Below are 27,347 nucleotides of genomic sequence, written 5' to 3'. Positions count from 1 at the left end.
TTATGTTGATGATCTTATCCTTACTGGTAGTGATCCCAACCTTATAAACCATGTGAAGTCTAGCCTCAAAAGGAAATTTGAAATGACAGACTTAGGACACTTACACTATTTTCTCGGTCTTCAAGTCTTGCAATCCAAGGAGGGTATTTCCCTTTCCCAGTCCAAGTATGCTTGTGATATTCTTCATCATTTTCACATGGAAGACTGTAAGCCAGCCCCTTCTCCCTTTCAGTCTGGAGTCAAACTTTTAGTTTCTTGTACTTCTCCTGAAGTTGATGCTACCTTATACCGTCAACTTGTAGGAAAACTCTTGTATTTAACCCACACTCGTCCTGATCTTTCCTTTGCTATTGGCCTTGTTGCTCGTTTTATGCAAAACCCCCGTGAAAGTCATTGGAAAGCAGTCAAACGAATACTTCGTTATTTTCGAGGTACAGTACAATTTGAGATTCATTACAGTGCCAAAGCAGCTCCTCTATTAGTTGGTTTCACTGATTCTGATTGGGCTGGTGACCCTGATGATCGGAAGTCTACTGCCGGTTATGTCTTCACTCTTGGTTCAGGACCTATTACATGGGCTTGTAAGAAACAGGCTGCCATTTCTCTTTCGTCAGCAGAAGCAGAGTATCGTGGTGCCGTGGAAGCTAGTAAGGAAGCCTTGTGGCTTCGTCAGATCCTATCAGAGTTTGGCTTTGAGCAGCAGCATCCAACCACACTTTGGTGTGATAATCAAAGTGCCATTCAACTATGCAAAGATCCAGTCCAGCATCAGCGCAGCAAACACATTGAACTATACATGCACTTCATCAGAAAGCTCATTCATGACCATGTTCTTGAAGTGCAATATTGTTCAGCAGATAATCAGGTTGCGGACATCTTCACAAAGGCTCTCACAGAGGCGAAGTTCACTAAACTTCGATATATGCTTGGAGTTCAGGAAGTTGTCACTAAGGGGGGATAGGCTCTAGTGCCCCCTTCCTTCTCCTATTGTGTCATATTTGTAAATCCTTCAATCCTATCCCAAGTTGTTCTTAAGGGGGGATGTTAGGATATTCCGACACATAGGATATAGTTAAGTTCAACTTGGTCTAGTATAGAGTTAGGTATAGAGTTAGGTAAAGTGTCTTTCTTTACCGTTGTACATTTTGTAACTTACAATCCGACGGTCACGATATGTAGTGATCCGACGGTTCACTCTCACCTCGGTATTACCGACACTTGATCCGTGGCTTGACACCCGATTGGTCCATGAGTTCTATTTAAAGCGCATGGAGGGTCATTGTTCGGGTAATCCGTGCATGAGAGAAGCTTATGTAAATTTTCATTCTTTGATTAATAAATTGCCTATAGTAGCCACGTTGGCGCAAGCCGTGGAATGTTTCCCTCTTTGCACTTTGAGGGTTTTAACCACGTCAAAAATACTGGTGTGTTGATTTGAGATCTGGTTGTGAGCGGTGTCCTTTTGGTGTTCTTTCTGAGGAACTTACCCTGTAAATTCCTACAAAATCCACATCATAATGTGGTTAGAACCAAAAACATATGACACCCCTATTCTTTATGGCCCTGAGAATCTTGAGTGCCAAAACTCCCCGAGTTACCTTCTTGAGCCAGGTAGGTTGGCCTACCAGTCAAGGGCTGATTAGGAAATGGTTGATTGCTACCATATGATTGATTCCAATTTGCAGCTTCCAACCATGGAGGTACTGAGTACCCATACCTCACATTTGCACTACTGACCCCTGCATTAAGTGGAGGTGTGTAATGAGCATACAGAGAATTGACACCAACTCTGGTAGGAACAAGGCAAGTGGGTAAACCCTCAGTTTGATAGTGGGGCACTTGAATGTTTATGAGATCTTGGAATAATGGTGTATTATCTGCAATGGAGTCCAATGAGTTTGAAATAATCCTAGTTTCATCAGCTATTCTTGTATTGTTGATCATCCCTTGTTCCTTTTCAAGCATTTGTTGTGCCTTTCGTTTTTCCTTTTCCTGTCTTGCCATTTTCTTTTGTTGGTCCTTAACTTGCCTTGCTTTATCTCTTTCAATCCTTTCATCTGCTCGACGTTGTGCTGCAACAATCCTTGCTACCTTCTTCTCCTTGACTAGATCCTTCTTTTTCTGTTTTAATTCTTGCATTTCAAATTTCCTTTTTTCAGACTCAACTAACAGGTTTATATAGTCCTCTGAGGTGAGTAACTGTGAGCTTTGGCCCAGACGAAGACTACCCGGTGCACCTTGCTTTTTTTTCATTGATACTCTCTCTACTGGTAGCTTTAGGAACCGTCCAAGTGTCTTCTCCACCCCTCCCACTTGCATGTCATTGCTTGGTACTTCCCTTTCAGTATCTGTTGGAACTGATTGAACTATATCATTATCTTCATTTGATGCCTCATTATGTCCTTCATCTTCTTCCATTGATCTATTGTCCACAAAAAAATGAACAATTTCACTATTCAATTCTGCTGGTTGTGAGGGAATGTTCATGCTTTCTTCATTGGTTGCTGAGACACTATGTGCATTCATATTGATCATTGCTTCTGCTAGCCATGAAGGTGGGGTTACTTGGCTTGGCAATGTCAATTGGTCATTGTCAACTGCATGTTCAACAATATCATTAACAATATCAGCAACATGAATTTCATGTTCTTGAGTTGGTGGAACGATCTCCATGTTACTGCGAATTTGTTCATTGTTATATTGTGTTTCACATACAGTTTCATCATCTTCAGCATATAAGTGTCCTTGAGATAGGGAAATCATATTACCAGCTGCAACAACATCATCTTGGTCATCTACTTCTTGCACTTCAACACTTGTTTGGGCATTCCCTTCTTCCTGACCATCCACATGAAACGCTTGGCTACAACCAGTATCATGCATAAGAGCATCATAGTTCAGTGGCCAGATTCCTGTCCTCCTAAAGCCAGCCTTGATATTTGATGGTGTCAAATCCCTTTTAAAAGCTTTACTTGCAAGCTCTGCTAGCTCAAACCTTTTCACCTCAACCCCTGGATTCTTTGCCATCCATGCAGCGCGCTCCGACCTGAAATAGTTCTTGAAAGGGCCAAACACACTAACATCAAGGGGTTGCAGTTTGTGAGTGGTATGAGCGGGCAATGTCAACAGGTCGATGCCTAAATTGTTTGCTTCCTCAATTGTTTGTACAGCCATGTGGCTCCCATGGCCATCTAATATCAAAAGGTGTTTGTTATTAGGCGAGACGCCACCTGATACCGATGCAACAAAGTGAAAAATCCAACTTAGAAACAATTCTTTAGTCATCCATGCATGGGGATGTGCAGCCATGCATGCACCTGGTTCACAGTTCTGTATATAGTTTTTCAGTTGATTTTTACCTTTGAATAGATAAAATCCTGGGATTGAAGTACCAATCTCATTGACACAACATAAAATAGTTATCCACTCCCAGCTCTTGGGCAAAATATTTGGCACATTTCGGCTCCCTCTCTTGGCAATTACTCGCATGCCACAATTCCTCCCTGCCTGTAAACCTGTTTCATCACAGTTCCATATATGGTCTGCTCCATAAGAATGTTTATCGTAAGCACTAGAAAGTGTGTCATAGAATTTTTGCACAACTACAGGGCGCAAATTTAATGCTCTGTCTCTGTCAAGGCCCTCAGCAGTACGCAATACAAGTTCTGGATGCCTTTTTTTAAACCCAAACCACCATGATTTACCAGGAAACCCATATTTGAATGGGTTTGGCCTCCCTTGACAGATTTGAGCAACTATTGATTTGAATTGTATCAACTCTAGCCCATGTCCCAGTTGGGCCATCTCTTTACACCACTCAACCACCTCGCCCTCCTCCTCCTCAGTCATAACTGTAAGAGGCCCTCTACGTTTTGTAAGAGTCAGTCCATTTATCCAATAATGTATTGATGAGGGAGGAATACCATGTTTTTTTGCAGATGCCCGAACTGAGTATCCATTAAACTCTATGTCATCAATTGCAACTAACATTTGTTCTTTTGTCCATCCTCTTATAGCACTGATCTTTTTAGTTGAGCTTGCTCCTTGGACTGTTGTTGATGGTGGTTCTGTGGCTGATGGCGTGTTAACATCAGCTACTGTCACATGGTCATCCTCAACAATGTTCCCTGGTGCATTGTTGGCATTGACATCAGCGGTCCTGTCCTCATCAGACGATGTGCATCGCAGCTGCGCACCCCTTGTCACTCTCCTGCCACTTCTCCTTGTACGAGCAGAGTAACTTCCTTTTTCCATAGATGCAACAACCTGTAAAATTATTGCATGCATTTAGACATTAGAATATTTGTAAATTATGCTTTATTACTTCTGCAAACCTTTATTACAGGAAATTATCAACATGTATGTTACAGGTAATCGAATTGCATTACTTATGTTACAGGAAATTGAATTGCATTACTTCGTAGTCTCTCATTGCAAATTACTTTGTAGTCTCTCAATTGCCTGCCTGTTCATCAGTTTAGCAACTTTTATATGGATTCAAGTAGGATTCTATGATAGTTGTTTCAAATATCATTTTCCATTTTTTTTGCTGTTTGGCATTGCCAAAAATGTCTCAGTACTGCAACTTCTCCATTGCAGTCCATGGCCACCATTCCAGGCATAAATTCTATGTTGGGAACAACTTGCAGCTGTGATCAGCTTTGGAATGGACTTATCAGTCATAAAAAGTTTTAGAAAATTGAACTGAAAAAATTAAGTATGTTGAAGGCATTCATTTTTTTTATTTTAAGGAATGGTTTTAACTTTTCTAAATAGCTGTATTTAGAACCTACTTTTTATTCAATGGTTGTTTGTGAAACCATCCAGCTATCCTTTTAGCAGTTATGGCCAGACAGATCATGTAAGAACTCTGATAAATGAAAACAATGAAAACAAAACTATAAGAACAATGACTTTCAATGGCTGTTTGTGAAACCATCTAGGTATCCTTTTAGCAGTTATGGCCAGACAGATCATTTAAGAACTCTGATAAATGAAAACAATGAAAACAGAACTGTAAGAACAATGACTTTCAATGGCTGTTTGTGAAACCATCCAGGTATCCTTCTCGCAGTTACGGCCAGACAAATCATGTAAGAAATTTGATAAATGAAAACAATGAAAACAGAACTGTAAGAAGAATGAGTTGCAATTGATATAACTAACCTAGATATATTGGCAACTGTTTTGTGATGTTGTCTTCAAGTTCGCTGAATAGTTTGAAAGCATAAGATGCAACTTCAACAGTGGGAGGACTTCTTTTATAGTTTTTGGCACTTGAATTTAATTGGTGGACATGGATGCACATGGATTGCAATGGCTTCATTTTGAATGTGTGGTCTGGATTTAATTTGATGTGATCTAATGGTTGGAAATTGGTTATTTGTTGATCCATGTGCTTTGATCTGTTTTAATGAGAAATAGAGTGAGTTGGGTGTCATTTATTGCAGTTATTGGGTCTAGGTGTCATTTATTGAACAAAGTGGGTTTAAATGTTATTGGGTTGGGTGTCATTTATTGAACATAGGGTGTTTAGTTGTTGAACAACACAGCAGTTATGGCTGACATACATTCCCTTTTGTTATGTGCAGGTACGCATATTTATTTGGGATGCAAAGCTGTTGTTATGATGAGTGGGGGTTGAAGTGACCGCTGCTTTGTACTTCTGGAATAGACCATTTTGGAAGCCTTTATGGCTTTAGTTGTTTTCTAGTTGGGTCAATATGGTTTGCAGTCTTAAGTAGTAAAATACTATTTATGGACAGTTGTGGGCCCAGTCAATGTATGGGGAAATTTTGGACATAAATTAATACTTATTTATACTTAATGTTATTTATTTTTGTTTAAATATTGGTTTCAAAGGTCTCAATTTGTGGTGGTTTGGTGGGACCAGTACTATATCAATTACTGGTCCCTGCACAACATTAGGAATCTCTCCCCTAACTCTGTTACTAATGGCTCAGAGGTCTTCTCTGAAGCCAAGAAACTATGCCCACGAGGAAAACAATTCTACTATTCTTTAGGGTCCCCTTTTGCCTAGACCTTCGTCTTTGTCCTTTCTTAGTCGCATGTTTGCGGATGCAAATGAATATGCCAGGTCTTGTGAAGCTCAAGCTGGTCAGGCGCTCGCCAAAGAATCCTAGGATTCCAAGAAGGAGAGAAAGTATGTTATACCATGAGAGCAAGTGAAAGCAGAACCAGAGTTCGCTTACTTATCTATGAACTGGCTTGGTCTCTTACTTATCTATTTATAAGCTTTGTAGGGCAGACATATTCGCCCGGATATTTCTACCCCTTCTTTCAGAAGTTATGGTAGTCTTGTCTTTTTTGACGCGTTCCCCTAGGCCTCCTCCTATATATTTTCCGTCACAACCCATGCATAATAAACTGTACCTATTGATCCATGCCGTGCTATTCATTAGGGAGTTGTCTATAATGCGACTTTTTGGAGATTCCGGTGATGGAATCCGGCGGAAAAAATTGAGGTTAAATCTTGATTTGTATTATTTAAAATGGTTTTTTAACTGCATATTTGGATTCAGCACCCTGAAAAACCCCTGGGACGCTTTGATTGTGCAGAAACTAGCTATCAAACTTGCGATTCCAATAAATTGCTGCCGGATTTTGACCGGAAAAACCCACCGGAAAAGCTTCCAAAAAGTCGCATTATAGACAACTGCATTCATTAGTGCTCGCTTGGACAGCCAAAAACAAACAGACTCACCAGATTCATGCAAGGCGAGCAAAACTATGGATTGGGTTTGAAAATCAAGATTGGCAGAAGTGGACGCACGTGGGCTACAGGCAAGCCCAGCATGGCTTCCCATTAGTTTTTTTTTTCAATTAATTTATGCGATACTATATTTTTTCTTTAAATTTTTTTATTTCAAATTTGAATATAAAATAAATAATGATAATATATATCTAAAAAGTTCGAGTATCTTTTAAAATTGTTTTTAGGTATGGCATGATTTTTTATATGTTTTTATTTTATTTTTTCTTAAGATATTTCTAGGATTAAGGAAACAAGTTAATGGTGCAAGACCTAAAGGCATAGAAGTATTGGGAAGGAGTAAAAGCCCGCCATTATAGACCACCAGTGGCAACAGGTTTTAGTTTTTTCAGAGATAGTTTTTCTTGGACTAAGGAAGCAGGGTAATGACCCAAGACACAGAGGCACAAAGGCATATGGCAGGAGTGAAAGCCTCCCCTTTCTGCACCACTGGTAGTAACAATGATGAGTTAGTTTTTCTTGGAGTAAGGAACAATGACCCAAGACACAAAAGCACAGGCATATGGCAGTGATGAATCCATTTTTCTCAAACTAAGGAAACAGGTTAACGACTCAAGACACAGAGGTGCAAAGGCATATGGCAAGAGTGAAAGTCTGCACCCTTATGGACAACCAGTGGTAGTAAGTCTACATTTGCACATAGCAGCTAGTCATATGTTGGTTTAACAATATGATAGGTTTTCCCATTTGTTTAAAACAAAGCAAGCACTGTCAACCTTAAGTACACACAACTGTATGAAATGCCCTTGCATGTAGCACATTTATTCACCTCACCCTTTGTCTATGTATGGGGAATTCCCTTATTCTATCTCCGTGATGATATTTATGCAATTCTCCCTGTTAGATGTTTTGGAGCTTTTCCGGCCATATTTTCAGGTCTAAATTGCTAGGAATCAAGCATAGATTTTTTGAAATCACAAATCTGATATGTAAATTTTCCATAACCTTGGTCCAAATTGCTAGGAATCAAGCATAGATTTGTTGAAATCACAAATTTGAGATGTGAATTCTCCATAATCCAAGTGCCCAGAGTTTTTGAAACCATATTTTTGAAATCATAAATTTGAGAAGTGAATTCTCCATAATCAAACCCAAGTGCCTAAAAATTTTTTAGTGTTAAATCCATATATATCATCAAAAATACATTTCAAATAGCAAGATTTCTATTTATCCAAAAATTATTTGGCTAGATTCTGACCCAAAACTCCAAAATATCTAATAATCAGACCAAGCCATATCGTATCAAGGATTTATGTACATGCTCAGATTTAAGTTGAAATTAATCTTCATGTTTTCAGGTTTGAGGACATATTTCTAATATTGTATCAAGGATATATGTACATGCTAAGATTTAGCTTGAAATTAATCTTTTTCAGGTTTAAGGACATATTTCTAATGTTTTGAATGTTAAGTTCACCTTGAAGTTCAGTCTAGAATTTAGTTTCTTGTTTTTCCCTGGTATAGTGCTCTGATTTCAAATTTATTACTGCAAATTTCGGTCGATATTCTTGGAATTATTTTTCCTCTGTTCTTTGGGTAAACCTAAAATTTTGATATTGCTTGGTTTTCCTGCATTTTCTGGAAAACAAGAGGTGACATGTATTTCTGGTACATAATTTGGGTCACCAGGATATTTTTCTGGCTACCAGTCTTTTGTACGTTGATATTATGAATAGTACTTCGCTTTTCGAAGCAATGACCTATTTATCGTATTCTTTTGCTCTTCGAGAGTCAAAGCATTATGGCAAACTTTCTTTGTCGCAATAAAAAGGGATTCCCGGAGGCAATCTTTTTTGTTCAGCTATTTCCTATTCCTTTTTTCCTTCCTCAACAATATGGGGTTGGGGTTGCACAACTTGCAGTGGTGCACATCCTTGTGGTGGGGAATCTGTTATTGATTGACATAAGCAGCTGTTTCTTTTTGCAAGAGGCCACAAGAATAGACTTAAGTTCACTGCAGTGTTTCAGTTCAATTTTTTAAATTAGGCACATAGCCTATTTTGTGAACATTATTCTTTGCAGGTTGTAGCTCTTTGAGTCACAATGGCCTATTCCCTTTCATATTCTACTCCCTCCTATTTAGTTTACAGCCTAGTAGTTTCTATTTAGTTTATAACCTAGCAACTACTAGCTTATTGTTGTTATCTGATTCATTTCATTCTACTTCACTGCAAATATGACAATTTTCTTGAAAAGTTTCTAATTAGATATATGAAAAAATCACAGCATTAAGTTGTACCTTTTTTTTCTAGAGCATTACTACATAACAAAATTCAATATATGTGTGAAAGTGCTGGTGGTGTAAACGTAATGATTATGATCCTGTTCTTAATTAAATCTAGAGCAATATTACACCAAATGGACTGTAAGCATCCTGCAAACAGGCCTATTTTCAAAAATATGCAAACATTAATAAATATATAGGAATTTAGACAAACAACCATCTGGATTCCCAATTTCCCAACCATCCTGTCTCCATAAAGAATGGAAAAAGGTAGGAATATAGCACTTGAAAGACATAGGATCTTCATGAAGCCAAAAACCTAAACTGTATATCATGGTTTGGCCGAAACTTTATAATATAAGCCTGAATAAGCAATACATTTTAATTTTGTTGAAAATGTGTTTCTCTGGTACATTAACGTATTGCCATGTTATGAACATTATTCTTCTGCTTCTTGGCTTGCCAGAATATGCTCTTTGATTATCTTTTTTTTTTCTTAATGTAGCAGCCTAAAAGTTTTTCTTGGGTCTGATTGATGGATTTATTTTTCAGTAAGGCTTTCCGCAGATTCTGTTCATGTTGTAACAAATGCTTTGGTGATAGTAGGCTAAACTGTGTCCAGGTTTTGCTCACGTTTTGAAATCCATCACCAAAGCTCTGACTAAAGAGAAGATACAGTGTATCCCCAAAGCATTCATGAAAGTGGAGTTATTAGTTTTGTGACTTTGATATATCACTTGAGGGGATTTCACATGAGTTGCTTGGATTGCTTGATTTTTCTTTATGACCTTTTAAAACAGTATTTGTTCTTTGTTATAATATTGTTGGTGAACTCGGCATTATTTTTATCTGTTGTGGCATGTTGAAGAATTTTGTCTTCCTAAGACTTTGGGTTAATTATCTGGGCCGAGGAGTATGCAATGCACTTATGTTCGTTTATTTCTATTTATCCCCAGCGTCAAGGATGTGGTTTGAGTCGATTCCAGATAGTAGTTTATGTTTTGTTGTTTAAATGAAGGGTGTACGAGGCAGTTTGAAGAGAGAGGGGCAGGGCAGGCTTTTTAAGGAATTTATGAGATTGGCACTGCCTATTTCTTATAAGAATGAATAGGAATTCATACCAACACTAATTAAATGACTTTGTGAGGATAAGCTGAAATATCTGTAAATATTAACTCTAGTATGTTATCAGACTCTGACAACTGTTAGAATTGATGGATATTATAGACTTGATATTGCCTAGCTTATTTTTTATAAAGAATAATTTTTTATGTTATATAAATCTCTAAAAACTAAGAGTTACATGTACAGCTAGGAACTTACAGATTCTGAACATACTGAAAAAAGGGCTCCCACATATTGTCCTCATCAAGAAACTGAAAACAGTGCTTAACAGACTTCCCTTCATTTCAAAAGTTCAGAAAATTTAACAGTGGGACATAACCAGAGTTGTATCACCCGTAACATATAGTCAGCATTTCCATGCAATGCAGAGGCTAAGACCAGATCAGTGACACAAAAAACTTAGCTGACTGACCCAAGAACAAGATATATAAAACTTCATAAAAGACAGAAAAAGAAGTTGCAAGCTTATGCACGGGAGAGGTGCTTTTTCGATGGTGCTGGTTCCAACATGTAGCCTGGATTGAATTTGCTGCTTGAGAACGTCTTCCTACCGTTTTTTCTTGTCAGAGATCCTGTACAGGACCGCCAGTTTCTCCAGGAACATCGTAATTCCTCTGATTTTATTCTGTTTAATTCTTCCCATCTTTTGCCCAAAGCTGTTACCCAACTTTCCATGGGGCATAATATAGTTTCTCCACTAGTTCTTGGAATTTTGGGGGATGGAGGTATTTTCTATGATGAGCTCCCCAGGTTGCCCTGCTGCTCTATGAAGACCCTGAACCAATCCTTGGACTCGAAAGGGTCACCCAGGTCTTGCTGCCTCTCTGTTGTGGTTTATCCCTCTGGTTTGAAGTTGTGCTTGTCCACTATATCCACCATACCATATGTTTCTGAGAAACCGAATTGATACAGAAAACAGGCCACTATATGCTTCTGAGAAACCAAATTGATACAGAAAACAGGGCACTATATACTTCTGAGAAACCAAATTGATACAGAAAACAGGGCATTCTGGAGATTGCTTTTCCATAAGAAACTGTTATTAAATACAAAATGATGGCTTAGATAGGGTGCCGAGAGAACCAAATTTATCTTTGGAAACCAGCGTTGTCATAATAGCTGACATAAGTTTTGCCAAGTAAGCTCGATTTATGTTATATTGAGCAAATGTTTTAGGCACACAATTCGTTGCTCATTGTATAATCCTGCAAGAGATCACGAAGTTGGTATTATCCATCATTTTGGGTCATGCTGAGTGTGTGAAAAGGGGTCGGTAGGGGATTGGGACTGGTTTTGTACTACTTAGGTATGGTCCAAACAAGCTTCAAACTTTGCCATAACCTATTAAACCTGAAGTACCTATAATGAGAAATGAACGTCCAAGAATATTGATCTTGATTTTATAATGGTCAATGATGCCGATCTCCGAGAAAAATGATAATTCCTTAGATTTTGGGACTTTCTTCACGTTTTTGTAACAATGAAGATTGTTCTTTGGGGTTTTCCACATTTTTTGCCTGTCAAATTGTAGCTGTTTTATAATCAGACCAGGGATTATTGAATCTAAAGTACTGAACAGTTTGTTCTTTTCAATGAGTAAAAGATGAGTCGCCAGTCTTCTTTTATTCGATCTTTTAATATTTTTGTGTGCAACTAGACTGAATTCAAGATGTAGATCGATGCAAGCTCGGCTATAATTCAAGGTGTAGATGAATGCCCGTGCACTTAGCTCGAGAGTATATTCACCTTTATGTGAATTACGCTCCACGAGCTAGCAATAGATTCAAAACTTTTAGCTCAGGCTATGTGCAGATAACTTTAACTACCCGCTTACCTCAGTGGGTATAGGGTGTTCATAGACCCTAGAATAACAGAGCTTACCAGTATACCACTAAGTAAACAGCTTACCATGTTCAGCAGCCATGACTAAGACTGTTCCGGCGTACTTGTGGCAATTCTCTGTATAACTTAATGACAGGGATACGAACTTATCAATCACTCACGTGGCATGTATCAGCAGTAAATCGATTTATAGCTCCATACCATGTATCCCACTTAGCCGCTTGGTGCCACGTAATTAACAGAGTTATCCAGCCCATGATGCTGCCTTCTTCCCAAATGTGGTTGCTTAAATAAGTAATCCTGGTGCAAAGTCAATGTTGAAGCTTCCCAAAAGCTCTAGTTGTACAATACAAATAGGAAAGTGTTATCCAGCCAATGATGTTGGCTTCCTTGATGCTTAGATACGGTAATTCAGGACAAGATCTACCACCCACCGTCGTTTTGTAATGTAACCCCCTCTTTATATATATTGGAGTTGTTTTTTGCAATTTTTTTAGAAGTTTTTCAGGTGGATTTCTTGTGTATTTCATGTGGATTTTTCCAGTTTAATCTCTCTAAAATCTGGTCTGAATTCATTGAAATCACAAGATCGATAGATAAATCCTGCACAATAAAAGTGCTTTAAGAATTTTTCATGTTGCTGAATTTATATACACAGTCAAAAACTAGTTTAAATAATACAAATCAAGATTTCACTTCAAATTTTTCCACCAATTTCCGACACCAAAAACTCCAAAACATTCGCACTATAAACAACTCCATATATATTTACCATCTGCTTGCAAACTTGTTATATTTTAGATTTATGTATTTGTAAAACCAAACTAGATAAATAAACATTAAACTCCAAGCCTCCTGCCCAACCCAAACATTTAACTCTTTGTAATTTAATTTATTAAATATAGAACTACGAGCCTGCTGCCAACCCCAAAAATGTAACTCTGTAATTTAATTTATTCGCCTGTACGCTCAATACAGCAGTAAATGTATAACTTCAACCCTCATGAGGAACCCAAACATTTAAGTAGTTAAATTTATTGTCCTGTACAGTCTATGATAGCTTACTTCATCTCTAGAACCATCCGCACATGAAAGTTGTGCCCTAAGGAGATGGATGTCCACCAGTGACCACAATGAGCCTAGACTGGAGCGCTCATAGGGTAAAGTAAAATAAGAAAATAGCATGAATTAAAAAATAGCATGAACCTATTAGCTCGAATCATAATTCAAAAACATTTGATGTCTTTTCCTACATGATTCCATGAAGCCCAAGCTGATACTCTGTTTGAATTTCACAGCACTCTGATATGATCATTCGGACGACTTTCACCTCTATCTACCATGACGTAGGGTGGAGTCCGAAGAGGACGCGCGACCAACGTCATTTGAATAGGATAAAGTGGAGCGAGAATTATGTGGGGCTAGGGGCGGCAAAACAACATATATGGCCATTGGCCTCGAAGAAGGAAGCAGCATCAACTCTTCATTGGGATTTATGAGGACCTGCAATGCTTGTCTGATTGAAGGTCGTAGCTGGGGATCCGGATGTGAGCAAGCAAGGCCCAAAATCAATGCTCGTTTCATCTCCTCTTCGTGAAATTCACCATTCAATCTGGGATCAGCCGCCTCGATAACTCTTCCCTGCCCGTAAAGCCTCCATATCCAATCCATCAAATTATCCTCTGTTAATTGCGGATTTCGCTGCACAACCCGCCTCCCGCTGGCCACCTCCAACATGCAGACCCCAAAACTGAAAACATCCGACTCTGCAGTCGCTCTTCCTGTGTAGCCGCACTCGGGGGCCCAATAACCAGGCGTTCCCGCCAGCTTGGTACTGACAGCCAGAGATGTGTCGTCGTGTTCAATAAGCCGAGCGAGGCCGAAGTCACCCAGTCGGGGATTGAAGTCCCCGTCGAGCATAATATTGCTGGGTTTAACGTCCCGGTGGACGACTCTTTGCTCCCATTCTTCGTGAAGGTACAGCAACGCCGAAGCCAGCCCGCATAAGATTCTGTGCCTCCGAACCCAATCCAAAGGGGGCTGATGCTGATTCTGCTGTTCATCCCCTGGCTGCCTGAAGATGATCTTGTCGAGGCTCCCGTTGGGCATGTAGTCGTAGACGAGCAGTAGCTCGTCGCGTTCGTGGCACCACCCTTGGAGTCGCACCAAGTTCCTGTGTCGAAGTCGGCCTATGGTACTGATTTCCGACATGAATTCCCTCTCCCCCTGTCTTGAACCAGCGGAGATTCTCTTCACTGCGACAAGTGCCCTGGTCCCTTCTCGGTCTTCAAGACTGCCCTTGTAAACGCTCCCAAAGCCACCGTTTCCGAGCAGTTCCGTCTCGCTGAAGTTCTTTGTCGCTTCCAACAGCACTTTGTAGAAGAACCGGCGAGGAGCATAGGGAGAGGCTGCCGATCGGTCCTCTATCATCGCTAGTTCCCCGCTCAGCCCCCCTTCTGACATATTCCCTGCACCTCTTCTTCGTTTTAGAGTCTTAAGGACGAACCACGCCAATAACCCCAACAACACGCTTCCTATGGCAATGGAACCGACAAGGAGGCTGAGCTTTAGGGCCCTGCTTCTGGATCTTCCTGACGTTATATTCAGAGACGATTCAGGCAAACTAACCGAACTGAAATTCCAGTCCAAAATGCGGTGAATCTCAAAAAGAACCCCCGTTGCCGCAGAAAATCCAACGTAGGCTGATCGCGGAACGGCTTTTGACAGCTCGATTGTGTAGTTCAAGATGCTTGCGTAGGAAATTGGTCGGTCTGCATAGGCGGCGTGTATTTGCAGGGTTTTGTACCAGCCATCGTAATGGATTCGAACCCTTATAGGCCTCCCTGACTTCATGATGATTCCGTTAAGTCCCAGATTGGCTGTTGCGTCGGAGATGAGGCTCTTGACATCTATGCCGACATGGTTAGCATCGGGATCTAATATGCCGTTCTTGTAGGTGTCGAATTCAATGGCCAGCTGATTCGTTGTGTTTAGGTATGTCGATCCATCGAATAAACCCATATACTGTCCAGTGCTGTCTGCCAGAAAGGGTTTTTTGTTGGGGACTATTATGAAGGCCAGACCGTCGCCACTGGATTCGGTGATGTTGCGTATGACGATGGTGAAGGTGGTCGTAAATGTTGCCGGCCAGACTGTGATAGGTTCAGGGTAGAGAACCCTTCCTATGCAGTACTGCATCTTGGAATATTGATCCGTCTCATTCGACGAAACGCCAGAGGTAGTGTTTGGCGATGGAGTGAGATCGATGTAACCATGTGAAGAAGAAACCGAAGCATTTCCCATGTATAAGAGCTGACTGTTGCTGCTGTTGTTGAATGTTGGGAAAGAGAAATTTACAGGAATTCCACTGGACACTGCAAGGGAGAAGACATACAGGACTTGAAAGAGCAGAGCCAAAGCATGTACCATGATAGTTTCTCAAATCCAAAGAAACAGTCAAGGAGGATAGCTGAATTTTCGTCTGCCGTCAGATTGTTGATGTGCAGGACATCAATTAAATTGCTTTAATAGATGTGCCATGAATAAGTAACGGAATCTACTCCTACACAAAATAATTCCTCAACTCTCAAGTATATAGTCTGCAAGAAGAATTATACTCTCAAGCCTTCATTATATAGATTGCGAGGACCAAAATGAGGATGGTACAGCAGTATACCAGGTTCCATCTGTAGCTGGGTTCAATATGGTCTACAAGACTCCTTGCACCATGCGCGTCCGCGACCATACGGGTCAGCCAGAGTTAAAGCCAAGAACATTTCGTTGTACGTGGAGGAATATAGATCTTGTATCGTTTTTAATTAAGTTATAATTATATTAATAAATGTGGTTGATATATATTTACAAGTTTATATTAATAATTATACATTATATTAGATATTATTTTGGGATTCAACTGCGTTAAGTAAGTCATTCACGTATGAGCATTTCCATGAGAGGTAGAAGTGGAATTGAAATTAGTGAAATAAATCACATAGCTTCAATCATCACTTCTGGGGCTTGCACCCGGTAACCAGGACTTCCCGGGAGGTCACTTGTCACGCCCCTACACCTGCGGTAGTCTTCCAACCGCTTATAGCGAGGTGCGGCAGCACCGAACACTTTCTTTTCACCAATACTAACATTCATGGACTATGCCTAATTCACTTGTCCTTACTTAGTTTGTGTTTCGCAACCAAGTAAAATTATGTTTATCCTTTATACCAATGAACACCCATACTCATTCATTATCCACAGCAATTATAAAAGAGAACAACAATTGCACAGTATAAAGGGGAGGGGCAATTCCCGAACAAGTCTGCCCGACAATATATATTATAATCAATCTTTCTTCATAATACAATCTTACAAGTAATGCTTGGCAAGCTCCAAGCCGATACTTAGAATCTTTTACAATATAGGCAAATCAGCGTTTTACAATAACATGTGCACACCTTGCACAAAGGATGAGTGCTCACCCGAGTCACCAAGACATCCTTGTCAAGTCCAACACAAATCTGCACACAAGACAACCTTGTCCAACCCACAACCGGCTCCAAGTAACACCCAAAACTGCGCCCAAGAGTAATGTGCATGAGCTATGCGCACTCCAACCCAATCTGCACACTTCTTTCTTGTCCTCCTCGAACTATGCGAAGTTGTCAAGCTGCGTTGATGTCCAAATGATCCTCATCGTTTGGTTATATATACACATCTCTGCGTGTGGGTAGTGTGGGCGGTGGCTCTCCAGCCGACCCCCAAAACAGCCTCAATACACCCCTGCGTGCGTCCTTCCATAAGTCGGCCTGCCCACATGGTCGCTCCACGCACAAGGGTATAAGTGTTCATCGCATACACTTATGCCTTAGTCATTTTCGTCGCACCGTTCGTCGCTTCTATTGTCGCACCTCCGTGTAGCCGCGCCCGCCCGTGCGCCCGCGCCAGTCGGTGCGCCAGCGCGCCCGTCGCCCGCCCGTGCACCCATCGTGCATGCCCGTCTCGTCCGGCGCCCAAATGCGTTCGCGCCCGAAGGCCTTACATCACCCATCCAGGACTTCCCGGGAGGTCACCCATCCCAGATCTCCTCTGGCTCAAGCACGCTTAACTGTGGAGTTTTCCCCACAATCAAGCCCACTTAGCTTGCTACCCCATTTGCAAAACCTTAGCAAGTATTGTGCCTCATGAACCATTCAAGTAGAGATCCCTTCACTCTTTTTGAATTTAAGTATTAGGGGGGTTACGCAGTGCATTATATTAGATATTAGATATCATATCTAATATAATGCACTGCGTAACCCCCCTAATACTTAAATGTGATTGATATATATTTATATGTTTATATTAATAATTGTTAAAAAAAAATTGATAAATTTGAAAAGATAAAATATATCATCATATTAATAATTAAAACATTTATAATAAAACAAGTCAAATAAATAAATTATTTTTAAAAATTTAAAATTAAAATAAATGTGTGGTGATAAATATATATATTTTTTAGTATAAATATTTATGCTTTAGTATCCCATAACATTATATTATATTAATAGTTAGAATATTTATAGTAAAACATGTAAAATAAATAAATTATTTCTAAAATTTTAAAACTTGTAAAATTTTAAAACCAAAATAAATTGTAATGATAATAGGTTTTTTTTAATTATACAAATATTTCTGGTTTAGTATCAAATAACATTATATTATAGTTAACCATTTGAGAAAATAAATTTTGTCAAAAAATAATAAATGTGTTTATAATGTCTATATATATTTACATGTCTATATTAATAGTATTAAAAAAAATGATAAATTTGAAAAGATAAAATATATCAACTATATTAATAATTAAAACATTTATAATAAAAAGCCCTAAGAGTTAGTTCAATTGGTTAAATAAGTCCTTAGCTGTGGGTCAATTCTCCCGGAAGCCCTTGGGGTTAGGTTTGATCAAGCTAAGATATTTCTGTGAACGTAGCGGCCAGTGACCACAAGTGGCCACCCCGTGGGTGTAGGTGAACCACACGTGAAAAAAACAAAAAAACATTTATAATAAAACAAGTAAAATAAATAATTTATTTTTCAAATTTTAAAATTAAAATAAATTTGTGATGATAATAGTTTTTTTTTTTTTAGTGGTCGGACAGTCTCCATGATGAACTGGTGAAGAGGCAGACGAACAGCTAGGGTTTCCAGGGTTCTGTAGGTGTTGAACTCCATGGAAGGGTGCAAAGGAGGGAGCTCCACTCCCTCTTACAAGCAGGCCATGGCCAGCCGAGGTAAGAAATCAATAGAAAATGACAGAGGTCCTTTAGAAGAAGGGAAATGGAACATTGAAGAGGAGCAAGATGATACCAAATTAAGGGAGAATAATAGCACAAAAGAAAATGAGGAAGAAGACAAGGAACAGGGAACAAAGGACAACGCTCAAAAGGGACCATGTAAACCCAAAGCTGAGGTCACACTTAGAATAGTTTTAAATTATCTTGCTCTGCAGGCGCATAGGGACCACATGCGGACATATGCAATCATATGTAAATTCATGGGATTATGGCCCACTAAAAAAGCTTTACAGACATGGAATAAATACCACTAGAAACTAAAAGGAAGCATAGACCTACATCTTGGGTCAAAGGGATTCTTCATTGTGGTCTTTACAAATATTGAAGATAAAGACAAAGTGTTTGAAGGAGGGCTTTATTTCTATGCAGCAGCAGGCCTCTATATGCGGCCATGGATAATGAATTTTGTCCCGGAGCGTGAGACTTTTACTTCGGTTCTGGTCTAGGTAAGACTCTACTCTCTACCTCTTGATTACTGGCAAACAGAATCGTTATCTACCATAGGAAATAAATTAGGGCGTTTTGTCAAAGCTTCTAAGGCCACCAGAAGGGGAAAATACACATCATTTGCAAGAATATGTGTGGAGATGGATCTCTCTGGAGCTCTACTGGATGAGGTAATCTTGGAAGTTTTTGATGAAGAATGGGTGCAAACAGTAGATTATGAACATATTCCATTTAGATGCCGCAGATGCCATGAGCATGGGCACCTATTCAGAGACTGCCCTCTCAGTAAAATAGAGAACAAGAGTAAAGCTAACACAATGAAAGACACTGAAAGCTTTCACAAAGTGGTACATAGAGGAAAAAGGGGCAAAAGGGGGCCAAAGCAACATCAAACAGAAGGGCAACAGGCCAGTCAGAACAGGTTCCAAGTACTCGAAGAAGAAGAAGCATTAACAAAAGTAGATCAGGCAATGGAAGGAAGTCCAGTGGAGAAGGAGAAAGAAGAAGACTGTGAACAAATACAGGGTTTTAATAAACAAAAAGAGATTATGATGAGCGATGTAGAACTGGAGTTGGACCAGGAAATGACCCAGAGTGAGATGGAAATGGAGGATTACGAAGTACAGGAGATTCTTGATAGAGAACACCTAGATCTGGAAGGGTTCATGAAATAGGGAACCATGGGAGTGGTAGACTCGTTACCTCAAGAAGATTTCAATAGAGTACAACAGTTGTTCATATGGAAAACTCAGGCTAAAGGGTTGGAAAGGAAAAGAAACACTGAAAGGCAAAGTAACGAAGGTGTGAAAACTATGAAAACCACACCAGGATTAGCACCTAGAAACCCAGGAAAGAAAAGAGGCAAGAAAAAGCAAAATGAGCTATTGATGGAATGTGGAAAGCTAATGATAGATTCAGATAAGATGAAAGACCTAACCAGCTACTCCTTTACAAATCTTTAGTAATGAAGTTCACATCTTGGAATATCATGGGTCTTGGTAGTAAAAGAAAACAAAGATTACTTAGTAATAGAATGAAACAAGAAGCTTCAGATATGATCTTCATCTAGGAAACTAAATGTTCCATTCAAAAAATAAAAGAAATATATAGCAAATGGCTCAATCGATTTGAGTTTCTAGAAGTCAAAGCAGAGAATACAGCAGGAGGCATACTCACTCTTTGGAACCCCCAAAAGATTGGCATAATAAATGCTAAGGCATCTAGGAATTATTTATCAGTGGTTATTCAACCTATGGGAGATAGGGAGACTTATCTGGTCACGAATGTTTATGGCCCTCAAAGAATGGATGATAAACTCAGGTTTCTAGATTCTCTTGTGGATCTCAGAGACAGACATGCAGGAATACCATGGATCATGGGTGGGGACTTCAACATGATCAAATCACTTTTGGAGAAAAAAGGGGGAACCAGAACTCTAAGCAAAGACTCTTTAGCATTTCAAACTTTTATAGATAATATGAAGCTAGTTGACATTGATACGAGTAATGGTCTCTTTACTTGGAACAATAAAAGAGGAGGAGAGTCTCAAGTAGCCTCAAAGTTAGACAGATTCATAATCTCAGAGGACCTTATGCTCATCGACAAGGAAATGATAGCGAGAATTCTCCCCTTTGGAGGCTCAGATCACTGGCCGGTTCAACTGGAGGTTCAGGGCATTGGTACCCCCAGGAATAGACCTTTTAGATTTGAGAATATCTGGCTCACCCACCCAGATTTCATCAGCAACATTGCAAATTGGTGGTCAAAAGATTTGCATATTCAAGGTACAAGAATGTTCCTTCTACACAAAAGACTAAAGCACATCAAGCTCAGGCTTAAAGATTGGAACAAGAATGAATTTGGCAATATTTTTGAAGCAAAAAAATATGTTGAAGATAAAATGCAGGAACTCAACCAAGCCCTTATCACGGATGGCTTTGATAAAGTCAGAAATGATCAAGCCACCAAACATCAGCAAGACTGGGAGAATTTATGTAAACAAGAGGAAATATTTTGGAGACAAAAATCTAGAGTTCAATGGCTAAAAGAAGGAGAGCGAAACACTAGATTTTTCCATAGATCCACCATGGCAAATAGAGCTCATAATAGAATCTCTTCGATCAAGGATGAGGGAGGGCATCTTCTTAATTCCCATGAAGATATAGAAGCTGTGTTAGTTCAGCACTTTCGAGGTATAGCAAAGGAAACCATTTCAGATAGAGAGCATTTCATCAGGGACTTAACAAGACATATACCTAGGCTGGTGTCTAGAGAGGATAATTTCAACCTTAATAGGCCAGTGACTGAAGAGGAGGTTAGTGAGGTCATCAAAGAAATGCAGAATGGTAAAGCGCCAGGCCCTAATGGTTTCAATGTGGATTTCTTTAAAGCTTGCTGGAATATTGTTAAACAGGATATTCTGAATGTAGTGGAAGATTCCAGGATGAATAGAACTATTTTGAAGGTGCTCAATACCTCCTTCATCTCCCTGATCCCTAAACAGGACAATGCTCAAACTCCAGACATGTTTAGACCCATAGCTTTGTGCAATGTGGTATACAAGATAATATCCAAGGTTGTTGCCAATAGACTCAAACCTCTTCTTCCTACTCTAGTTTCTGTGGAACAATCTGGTTATGTGGAAGGCAGACAAATTCTCAATAACATCATTCAAGCGCATGAGGTGGTGCACTCATTGACTAGCAATAGGAAGGCTGGAATGATCATGCAATTGGACCTAGCCAAAGCTTATGATAAGTTGAATTGGACCTATATCAGGAGGGTTCTTATTGCTTTTGGGTTTGATCATAACTGGGTTAGATGGGTCATGGCCCTGGTAACTTCTTCCAGCTTTTCAATATTGGTTAATGGTTCTCCCTCCGAGACTTTTATTCCTTCAAGAGGCCTCAGGCAGGGAGATCCGCTCTCTCCCTTTCTCTTCATCCTCATGATGGAAGGACTTGGTCGATCTATCAAGCATGCAAAAGAAGTTGGCAAGATCAAGGGTCTCCAACTTTCTGAGAATGGACAGGCCTTGACTCATCAACAATTTGTTGATGATACCATGCTGTAGGGAATCCCCACGGTCAAAGAAGCTCTTGTGTATAAACAAATCCTGAGTGACTTTTCCATGGCTACAGGTATGGAAGTTAATCTTTCCAAATCTAAGATTTTTTTCTTTAATACCAATATTGTTATTCAGAGGAATATCTCCAGAATTCTGGGCTTTCAAAGGGATGTCCTCCCTTCAAAATATTTGGGAGTTCCTCTAATTGCTAAACCTTTGCACAAGAGCATTTGGGAGCCGGTGATTAATAAGATGCAAGATAAAATCAGGAAATGGACTATTAGATCTTTAAACTTGGCTGGTAGGTTGGTGCTTACAAAGGTTGTTCTTCAATCAATCCCAGTTTTCATGCTATCAGCACTCCCAGCACCAAAAGGAGTCTTGCAACAATTCAGAACCATTCAAAGAGACTTTCTTTGGGGTAAGGGGGAGGAAAGAAAGAAATGGGCCTTGGTAGCCTCGGAAAAAATTTGCAAACCTAAAAACCATGGGGGTCTTGGATTGGATGATCCAGAGGTTCTAAGCAGAGCTTTAGGGGCAAAATTATGGTGGCGTTGGGTAAAAGACCCAAAGGCTCAGTGGGCTAGTATCTGGAAAGAAAAATATGCCAGCACTTGGCAAATTAATGATCACATAAGGATGTCTGGAAGTATAAAGGGCTCACACATTTGGAATAAGGCCTGGGAGAATAGAGGCTTAGTACAAAAAAACAGCTTCTGGGAAATCAGAGAGGGAGATCTTGCTTTATTTTGGGAGGATAAATGGCAACAAGAACCTACACTGTTAAAAGAGGACTTTTTGGACCTCAAGAAAGAGACAGATACCAAAGGGTTATCTAAGGTAAAATATTTTTGGGATCAAACCAACAGTGCAGGAAAATGGAGAACCTAGAGGAACATTGATTACAGGGATGACAACCCCTTGAAAGCAAAAGCAGAGGCTCTTATGAAAATGTTGGAACAAAGGAAGATTTTAGTGACAAGGGGGCATGACCAACTTAGATGGGGCAACAATAATGAGGGTACCTTTAATCTTAAGGAGGCAAAACGCATACTCCTTGAGCTGGATTCACATGTTCCGGATAGGATTTGGCAGAACCTATGGAGGCATCAAGGTTGGATGAAGATTAAACTCTTCATGTGGCTGGTTCATCATAAGAAAATTCTGACTTGGGATAACATTCGGAAGAGGGGTGTTCTGGGGCCTTCCAGATGCCAGCTCTGTGAGGCCCAAGAGGAAACAATGGAGCACCTTCTCAATAATTGCATCTTCACCTCCAGGTTGTGGGATACTTTTGCCACCATTTTCCAATAGACCGACAGGGACAGAGGGAGTATTATCAATACCCTAAACAACTGGAGACGAAACTTTTCTGATTATGAATTTCTTGGCTCAGCTTGGGCTCTTACGCCAAGCTTCATTATATGGAATGTCTGGAAAGAAAGGAACAACAGAATCTTAAAAAATGAAAAGAGACCCTCCCAACGCCTTTTTGAGCAGATCTTAAAACAGCTTAAGGAGACAGTTGGCACTATAGTGTGAAATCCCCCTAAGAATCCACCTTCAGAAGCTGAAATGCGGATACTCCGTCAGTTGGGTATGCAGGGGCTTATTCCTCAGGGCCTGGATAGGAAGGTAATGAAAATGGATACTGAGCAGGATTACTGGCATCCTCCCCCTCAAGGTTTTTTGAAATACAACATTGATGGGGCTTCAAAAGGCAACCCGGGTACTGCTGGCTTTGGAGGGGTGTTAAGGGATGAAAACGGAAGTATCCTTTTCATCTTCCATTGCCATTTAGGAAGAGCCACTAACAATATGGCGGAATTAATGGCTCTGGAGCAATGTTTAGATTTCCTGGAGCAGGATAATCGCCAAAATGTGATTGTCGAAGCTGATTTTGAGTTAATCATTAACTCGGTCAAGAGAATTAGTTGTGGCACGGAGCCGAAGAAAGTCTCAAAACACTGGAGGCTGATCCAGGTCTTTCAACGGATCCAGCTTCACCTCCTGTGCCTTCGTACAGTAAGTTTTAACCATGTGTGAAGGACGGCCAATAAACTGGTGGATATTCTGGCCAATCAAGGAGTGCTTTGTACCGAAAGCAGGGTCGCGATGGGTTGGCAAGAGATGCCTCAGAATAGACTAAAGGCACATTGTCACGACCAGGCGGATGAAGACAGGATGGTGTTTCGAAACAGAGCCATGGAGGCGGGGTCTAGATGATTTGGATTCATTATGAATTGTTGTTTTTTCCACAGTCTGGTCTTTTGTGGGATGCAGGCCACTGTCGGCCTCCGCAACCCTGGTAAGTTCAAACACAGAGATTTCTGGAGAAAGTTGCTCGGCAGACTCTGTTTCTCGGGTGGTTGGCCAGATGGATGGAGTATCATTTTACATTGGTTCATGTACTGGCGTAGAGGGGATGGTGCGAGGGGCCGAAATCCGGGCTTTCTCAGCGGCCTTAATACCCCCGGTTTTCTTTCTATGGACACAATACCGCTCTCGGGGTGGTATATGGTTTATCGCAGGCCTTTCAAGCTGGAAGCGGTTTTTCTGAAATGGGAGCGATTCCACTCACCAAGCTACACGTGGCCAAGGGGAGGGAATGAATACCGCCCTCATCGCACAATATTATCGGTGCTTTAGACCCGTGCGATATGATCCTCAGTCGTCGGATCAAGCAAGGTGGATCTACGGTCAGGAATAAACGAGCATGTAGGTGGGTCCAAGTAGTTAATCGCCATGCTTCTAGGTACTGCGACATATTCCTCCGTCGTTGGATCGAGCGAGGAGATTTGATGGTTGAGATTAAGGATGCAAGTCCGGATGAGGAATATATTCTGTGCTTGTTCCATTTCATGGCGGGAATTGATGATTTTCGCGTGTTCTATATGTTTGAGGGTTATTCCCCCATTTGGACCCGAAATCCTTTTAAATTGGTACCTTTTTCCTCTTCGGGTCCGATTCTAAATTTAAAGTGTGTGCTTGTTGCCGGTCCGAATTGAATCTCGTCCGTCGGATTTCTGTGGGAAGATCGTATGGCCTCAACACTGTCTGTCTTTTGAGGGTATTCGGTTTTGTTTGCAGGGTTCGAGGTTTTTGCCCTTAGCTCGGTGCCCTTGGTTTTAAGAGAATAGTTTTTCCTTGGTCCACAGTTCCTCGTGGACTGTTGTATTTTATGTAATTTATTTTCCGATCTAATGATAAAGAAGGTACGACTCTTGCTTCAACAAAAAAAAGATAATAGTTTTTTTTAATTATATAAATATTTCTGATTTAATATCAAATAACATTATATTATATTAATATTTAAAACATTTATAGTAAAACATGTAAAATAAATAATTTATTTTTAAAATTTTAAAATTAAAATAAATTTGCAATGCTAATATTTTTTTTTTTTAATTATATAAATATTTCTGGTTTATTATCAAATAACATTATATTATATTAATAATTAAAACATTTATAGTAGCTTAGAAATAAAATAAAAATGATTTGGGTCTGCTAGCTTAAGTGCACCCTACAAAGCAAGAAGAGAAAATGTTAGCTTAGAAAAAGAATGGAATGCAAAAGGGTAGGTAGAAGCACTATGGTGGTTAGAGGAAAAGCATGAAGATTTTATCCTAAAGTCAAATCTCAAGTATTATTTTCATGTGCAGAAGAAAAAGACAAAGGATTAAAGTTTTATTCTAAAGTTTAATATATCAATTAATTTTTGGTGTATTAATCCCCTATTCCTAAGTTTTAATCCCCCAAAGTCACCCTCTGCTCATATTTTCGTCCACCCACATATTCCTAAGTTTTGTTACCCCACCATACACCTCAACTATTCCCCTACTATGAATTAAATTAATTTCCTCTGACCCCACCAAGTGCCCTGTCACGTCACATTGACCCTTCGCCACCTATCCCCCCATCCGCACCCACCTCCCAAGATCCAACGTCCCACAACGTATTTCGGTCCTCCCTCACCATCCGAACTTTACCATCAGAGGGGTGGGGGTCCAAATGGACAGTATCAGAAACTGCGCCTGCCGCTACATGTCAACATTACATTAATTCGCATTGCCCTCAGGCGAAACCATTAACTACCTCCCCCACCCCCAGAAAGAAGTTTCTCCACCTCCCGAAACCAATCCTCTATCTGTTGTGCTCCTGCCACTCACCTTCCACCATGTCATTTTCTCGTTGGCTCCGCCAATCACATTCGCTTAACCGTTAATTCAACGGACCCGCGCCACCATCAACGGGAAAACCAAAGTGTTATATAATCCCTCCTTTTGATCATTAACCGGTTATTGAGTTTTTACATTGCCACTGCTATCGCTCTGTTACAGGTGTACCATTCCAAATTACAAACACTTCACCAGGCTGGGAACATTTCCCGCTCACTCAGTTCCAGGCTATTACCTCTGTTTTTGTCCGCCAATCCTAAGTCCTCTCTATGTACTTAAACCTGTAATCCAGTTTTCACCATTGTCCATAGCCTTATCTGAAGATGCCTCCAAAAGACAAGGGACCAGAGGAACCTGTGAGTCCTCTGATCCATCCTCCCATTGATTTCCACCACATCCCTTTGGTAGATAGAGACTATAAGATCCATGAAACTCTCTTCGAATTTGACCTTTTTGAGATGTATTGATGGCTCGAGGACAAATATATAGATAAATCTGATGACATTCAACAATGGGAATCCAATTTTCCCCACTATATTTTTCCCCGTACCCACAACACTGCATAATTTGTTAGGAAGCGTCATGCATGTTATTTCCCAATCCAAAGAGCCATCATTGCTCCCACTAGAGAAATTTTGTTCATTATCACTGCTCAAGCTATAGACCAGATGATGCAAGCCCCTACAGTAGAGAATGCCACCCCCTTTTCCTATGAAGCACTTGTTGAATTGTACCAGAAATTGGATTTTTCTAAGAGGACCAAAACCCTTGAGCTTTTCTTAACAGAAGATGCCCCATTGCCAAAGAAAAATCCTCCCTATCTGTCCTCTATTTTCCCTGAGGGAGCCAAGAAAATTATCACAATCATCTCTTACCTCCTTGGCTATTATTCAGATCAGTGGGTAGATGAGGCCATCATAGGATTCCTGTCCATTTTCCTTGCTGATTCTCAGCCCTCCATCATGTTTAACTTTAGCCAATTTCTTGCATATTCTATTCATGAGCAGTTTATCAAATTCCAGACTGAGGAGGTATTCAAGTATGCTTCCATGTTAATTTATATGTTCTTATATTTTGAGGGAGACAGCATCAAGATTTCTTTATAAAATCTCGGTGAAGAAGGAAATATTAGTTGGTCATCTTCTGGACTACACTGGTGATGAAGGAACAAAAAGAATACTCTTACAAACAGTTAATAGAGATGTTTTTGCATCCAACAATTAGTCTCTTAGGTAGCAGGACAGAGCCAAGGATCAGTGAGGAAATTAGAAAGGTTTTGTAGCTATGAGACCAAGTCTAGATAGGGGATTGGTACCTCTATCATAATTATACA

General features: G+C 40.0%; 1 protein-coding gene across 1 annotated transcript; it reads right to left on the bottom strand.

Annotated features, from left to right (window-relative positions):
• Positions 1–13,266: 13,266 nt before the first annotated feature.
• Positions 13,267–15,701, bottom strand: LOC149231635 (putative L-type lectin-domain containing receptor kinase S.5). Its single transcript, XM_089379255.1, has one exon. The coding sequence runs from the start codon at positions 15,411–15,413 to the stop codon at positions 13,317–13,319; it is 2,097 nt and encodes a 698-aa protein (XP_089235381.1). The 5' UTR covers positions 15,414–15,701; the 3' UTR covers positions 13,267–13,316.
• Positions 15,702–27,347: the final 11,646 nt, after the last annotated feature.

The sequence above is a fragment of the Pinus tabuliformis genome, chromosome J (genome assembly GCF_031772625.1).
Source record: "Pinus tabuliformis cultivar Carrire ecotype Pingquan chromosome J, CPIR1, whole genome shotgun sequence".
Classification (NCBI taxonomy): Eukaryota; Viridiplantae; Streptophyta; class Pinopsida; order Pinales; family Pinaceae; genus Pinus; species Pinus tabuliformis.
The sequence above is the reverse complement of the archived record's forward strand: the minus strand, read 5'-3'. Positions and strand labels throughout refer to the sequence as shown.

Excerpts from the sequence above, each read along its gene's own strand:
- LOC149231635 (XM_089379255.1), bottom strand. The coding sequence starts at position 15,413 with ATGGTACATGCTTTGGCTCTGCTCTTTCAAGTCCTGTATGTCTTCTCC.